The 6,000-nt window shown below is 36.3% G+C and overlaps 1 protein-coding gene across 1 annotated transcript in view; it reads left to right on the top strand.

Moving 5' to 3' along the window:
- The first annotated feature begins 637 nt into the window (after positions 1-637).
- Positions 638-6,000, top strand: part of LOC117973650 (metalloprotease TIKI1-like) — a 66,372-nt gene continuing 61,009 nt past the window's right edge. Inside the window, exons 1-2 of the mRNA XM_034926636.2 lie at positions 638-1,730; positions 3,692-4,252. Coding sequence (XP_034782527.1) covers positions 1,626-1,730; positions 3,692-4,252 — 666 coding nt within the window. The 5' untranslated portion in view covers positions 638-1,625. The remainder of the gene's footprint in view (positions 1,731-3,691; positions 4,253-6,000) is intronic.

Below are 6,000 nucleotides of genomic sequence, written 5' to 3'. Positions count from 1 at the left end.
TTCATTATAAATAAATAAAATTAGGTTTACTTTGGTTTTGTTGTAAACAAAAGTTGTATATTTGTTTGCCTTATGGCATGTTTGAAATATGCCACTGTTGATTAAATTAAATAAACAATAAACGTTTTTTTTTATTATTACATTTGTTAATAACTAAACTGGATTTATTTCCCTTAACTTTTAAGTAAAAATATAAGCTTGCGCATTTGTATCTTTTCTTCTTGTACTAGAATGTATCTCTTTTAATCAATTCGTTAGTAAGACCCTACAGTATCTTTTGAGTTGATCAAACACAGCAACACTAAGATATTTTGTGATTGAGATTAAATCGTTCAGTCACGCCATTCGTTATCATTTTTTACAACTGTTTTCGATAGGGTGTTCTTCAAATGCAAATGATTTAATTGTACTTTTACTTTCTTACCAATTACCAATAAAGATTGGTAGGTAGAGCAACACATTCATCACGGCTCATCTTAAGTTTTCCTTTTTGGAAATTTAGTGGTACCAGTTTGTATTTTGTGTTTATGCTCCTTTGAGCTACTACTAGTGCTCCTCCCCTAAAACCCAAGGGGGTAGAGAAGCTTTAATCAGATAAGTGGAAAGAAGGCGATTGCAGGAAGGTTTAGGGTTATGTAGACGGTTGCCTTGGTCTGAGCGAGAAGCATAAGCAGCGTTTGGAACCCCCAGTCCGCCAGGAACAGATCCAGGAATTACAAACAAACATCTGAGTGGCGTGGGCTCAAGACTTTATTTTTTTCCTGCTGTATACGCTTTGAAATCGGTATCAGGGAGAACTAGAACCAGCTATACGGATCACAGAAAACTATCTATGAAAAGCACTACAGATTAAGCAGACAGAAAGTCACACACACGCACACACAGTGACATAGAGTTTAGGGTTAGGCAAGTTTCATTCACATTACAAACGGCTTGTACCTCCATCCAGGGGTATATTCAGGAACTACAAACACGTTTTGCATCCAGTCCTTGTGAAATCAGTCCAATGAGAGTGGAGACGATTGTTTAAGAAAGAAGTCGAAAGAGTTAATTAAAAACCGACAGATTGAAGATCATGTATGATTTTTATACCGATTCACTCCAAGCTTTTACAACCGTGGTTTAACAGATCCTTGGATCACAACAGCGGTTTCACGGGGATACAGAGCGATCGGACGACATTGAACACGAAGTGAAGAGTGAAAGTAGTGAATCACAATTATGAGCAAAGTTTAGTATTAGGATTACACCATATGCTCTCATTTTGTTCAATTTATAACTGGGTTAGAAGCAGGTCTGTGACATTCAAAACACGCTGGGGAAAGGAGAAAACAAATGCACGCGCTGGGGAAGGGAGAAAACATTTTCGCTGAACAGAGCATGTGAGCGAGAGCCCCCCCCTCCCCCCCATTACCAGTCAAAACTTAACAAAACCACAGACAGACAGTTCTGCATTATCATCTGCTAACTCCGTCAGCATGGCGAACACAAGTCCTAGAAAGGTTAGATTATTATGCCTCAAACCTTAAATAAGGCATACAAATACATTGCTTTTTTTTTTTCTCCTGGAGGACTGTCAGTCAGCTTCTGAAAACTAGGCTATTGATATTTTCCCCGGAGCTACGATGCTGTTCACTTGGGGTGCATTTATCCAAGCATTCCTAATTTTGCTGGTCAGGGCAAATCGGAAAAGCCTAAGAGGCGCTACAAACTGTGAACTTAACAAGAAAGTAAGTACAGATTATTATTATTATTTTTTTTTACCCTTTTACTACTTTAAACGGTCTACAAATATCTTGTTTTTTTATTAGTAATTTAAATGCATATCTGTTGAAGTCAATTGTTCTAATCTACTTTCTTGTGTGTATATATATATATATATATATATATATATATATATATATATATATATATATATATATAAGCCCGCCCGTAGATTGTCCCCAAATGTTATCATCTGCACCATTCCTTTTAAAGTTTTTCCGGCTAGTTTACATTCAGATGCCCTGTGTTTGGTGTTTTGGTTGAGTGAACATTTCAACGTGTCTGCTCTTAATAACAGCTTCACTGAAATTCAGAGGTTTGACATATACAGGCTAATTTGTTTTTAAATGCTCCTGCGGCTTCTTGTGCTTTTATTATTTTATTATCCCTTCTTGAAAGCTGTACATTTGAACTGTTGTCCTCCAGCGTGAATCTAGGAATTCAGTAGCATTGCATACGGTAAGCCAGTTATATCGTCAAACGCAACATTTTTTTTGGTTAAAAATAAATAAAAGTTGTTAATGTTACAATAACAAACAACTCACATGTTTAATTATGATGACTCAAATGTGTCCCCAAATTGTTACTACAGTACTAGTTAACAGTTTTACTTTAATTTGTCATAAATGCTGCAGATTGCGTAGATATCTAGGGATGTATGGTTTGCTGTTATTTGTTTTTGTTTTGTTGCTGTATATGCTTGTTGGAAAAAAAACCCTTTAACTATTGTTTTGTGCTAAATTGGTACTTCACAGGGCCATGCGTTCACCGAGTTGATTTTTGGTTTCCACAAATATAATGTAATTTAATTGTTCCGCGCAGGTAAATAGTTCATTAATTTAATCACGTCAGCTGTTTTATATTGAACTGTTATCAGTTGACCTCCTGAACAGAGTTTGATTTTGCACTGTGTATATAAATGTATAATTTGTAAAACTTGTTGGTATAAATTTATGAATGCCGGTTTATTGTCCAGAACATACTGTAACAGACGTACAGTGCCCTATCAACTATAACTTAAACAAAACACGTTGTCTTCCACATCAGGACACACTTGCAATACTTTAAACAACAATTACTTAGAACGAACGTTTTTCTTGGAAACTGTCTTATCAACCGCGGGGTCTGTTTGCCTTCACTAGTTCCTGAGCCGCCAGGTTTTCTGGCATGCAGAAAGTTGATGGTTTTTTGAATGTTAGCTAATGAGATCCTGTTAAGATTAGTAAACAGACCGGAGTGCGGAGAGGCTGCCGTTTGTTTTTTGTCTTTGCTTTTTGTTCTTCTCTGTTTACCTTTCTTCTGCTCTCACCCCAGTGCCAATCACACACATCACTTCTTACACACCCCGCACAAATTCGCCTCTTGAGCGTTGATCGATTCAATTGTGGCATTTCACTAAATTGTGACTCTCTAGAGTCCAGAATGTCAAGTCACCTGCCCATTTATATTTAACTATGCACGCAATGAATTACATACCAAAAAAAAAGTTTTGAAACATTTATATGCAGCAGTTAAAATAATTTATTTTGAATAAAGCTGTAGAAAGTGTTTTATTATATCTTAAATTGATGTAAAGATGCTCTCAGGTCTTCTTAATTTACTCCTAATCAGAAGAGCAGAGATTCCCACTATGTTATTATGTGTCTTATCTTTACAAATAAGGCAGTAAAGAATACTGGTGTATTCTTTCATCTAAATTGGGAACAGTTTAGCTGAGCCCCAGGGAGGTGCATATAAAATGTTTCTGCATTTTTATGGATTAAAAAAACAAACAAAAAAAACACCTTCACAGTATTATTGCACAAAAACTTAGTTTTTAGGAAATGCACAATGTTACTCCTATAGAAATAAATGCAACATGATCTCACTGAGATCTTCACCCCTTTTTTAAATTAAAGTAATAGTTTTCTTTTTTCTCCTCTGCTAGCAAACTGAATTAAACTCATTCTTGTGGACCATCAAGAGAGACCCTCCATCCTACTTCTTTGGCACTATCCATGTCCCCTACACCCGCGTTTGGGACTTTATCCCTGATAACTCCAAGAAAGCCTTTCAGGAGAGCACCATTGTGTACTTTGAGCTGGACTTGACAGATCCCTACACCATCTCAGCCCTGACCAGCTGCCAGATGCTGCCACATGGCGAGAACCTACAGGACGTATTGCCCAGAGACATTTACAGAAGACTCAAGCGCCACCTGGAGTATGTCAAGCTCATGATGCCTTCCTGGATGACCCCTGACCAACGGGGTAAGGGGCTGTATGCAGATTATTTGTTCAATGCCATTGCTGGGAACTGGGAAAGAAAGAGACCGGTTTGGGTCATGCTAATGGTGAACTCTCTGACAGAGGCGGATATTAAGACCAGGGGAGTGCCTGTTCTGGACCTTTACTTGGCCCAGGAGGCTGAGCGCATGAGAAAGAAGACTGGCGCTGTCGAGAAAGTGGAGGAGCAGTGCCATCCATTGAATGGACTCAACTTCTCACAGGTAAGTACAACCTTTTGCTGCAAAGGTTGTTTGGGTGGACATAATGACAGATTGTAAAAAAAAAAACACACACCCCTCCATTTACTACATTTAATTAGAGGTCTAAAGCTGTGGTGTGTAAGATATCCCAAACTCAGGCTTACAGCAACTAAGATCATTAACTTGAATGTTTAGTTTAAAGCTCTGCACCAAGAAAAGGCCTGAGGCCAAATCAATTGCTTATTTCAGGGAGCAGACATACAGTAGCTCATAGAAAACAATTGGATTTAATGGGCTCTTATGGCTAGTTTAAGTCAATTATTTGACATTAAGGCCCACTCCCCTTTAGCTAAGTTATGTGGATGTTTGTGTTAATTTACATGTGTAGTTTACTAGTATGGCATACTTGACCAGTTATTGTTTGAAAGGTTGTCACCCACAGCATGCACATAATTCCGTTGCTCAGCTATATTTGTCTAGTGTACCTTATTGTAACTAAATAACAGATCTAAGAAATGTGCACTGAGTTAGTTTGCATAGCATAGTCTTTTGAAGTTATAAGATACATCTAGATAAACCACCTCTCATTGCAGAATGGAATGCAGAATGTTTTGGTAACTATAATAATAAAAAAGAGTCTATGACCTAAGATCATTTTTTTAAAACTTCAAGGCTTGTTTACAAAAACATTTTTGAGATGGCATCTTTGGGACCACCAGTAGTAGGAATGTATCTTTTCATAATAAAAGATACTAAACAAGAGTAGGTGTGGAGTGAGTCAGCTGAACAAATGGTTTTGTGACTCTCCTGTTAATTCTTGGAATAAATGTAAATTATTAGATTTTCAAAAAAAGTTTACTAAAATCCCCCTTCATGTTTTACATGAAAACTAGGAGATTATCAACTTAAAAGTCTGGCAATTATGTCTTTCAGAGCTGATGTTTTCACTAAGAACCTGTTGAGTTTTAGGAATTTGCACTAACACCTTGTTGGAACTAAAGGGATTATACAGAAATGACATGTAAGAGTTGAAAACAGGCAACGTTTCATAAACATAAGCTGTGCATTTCCAACTCAGTAAATATAAACTAAATTCAATTACCAGTGATCGTTAACTTTTTTTTAAATCTTTGACGTGTAAAAGCACCACAATTATGCATTATCATTATCAGCAATAGCTATTTCAATTCTTTCAAACTGTCTCCTTTAGGTGTTTCAGAAAAGTAAACAGTAACCCTTGATTTCCAGTATTATAGGTGTTTAGACTTCAAAGATTTAAACTTTCTTAAGAATTACATGGTCAAATGTCTGTAAGCAATAAGAAACTAAGGGCTGTTGGTAGGGATTTCTAAAGGCATTTGTTTATCTCATGACTATGAAACTAATGTTTTCTTTCATAAAGGTGTTTTTACAAATTAGTTTGGCATTCATGAAACATGTCCTAAATATTGCTAAATAAGTCAACAGTCTAGAAATCATATAATACAATATCAAACTGAATTAAATGAATTAAAACAGACTTTTAAAAAAAAAGTGAATAGTACCCATAGTGGTTAAGATTAGTAATTTCTGTCCTCTATGTGATTGTGAAAAGGGGTAATATAAGGGTTAATTGTAACAAACTAGTACATTTTTCATACTTTTTATTAAGTTCCTGCTATATTATGATTTTTATGCCTGGGATTCCTGTTCTTATTCAGAGAGACATCTGGGGCTTGTCCAGTGACACATTCTGACGAAAGATAAATCTTCTTGTAACAAGTGTTTAC

Source organism: Acipenser ruthenus, chromosome 2 (assembly GCF_902713425.1).
Source record: "Acipenser ruthenus chromosome 2, fAciRut3.2 maternal haplotype, whole genome shotgun sequence".
Lineage (NCBI taxonomy): Eukaryota > Metazoa > Chordata > Actinopteri > Acipenseriformes > Acipenseridae > Acipenser > Acipenser ruthenus.
The sequence above is the reverse complement of the archived record's forward strand: the minus strand, read 5'-3'. Positions and strand labels throughout refer to the sequence as shown.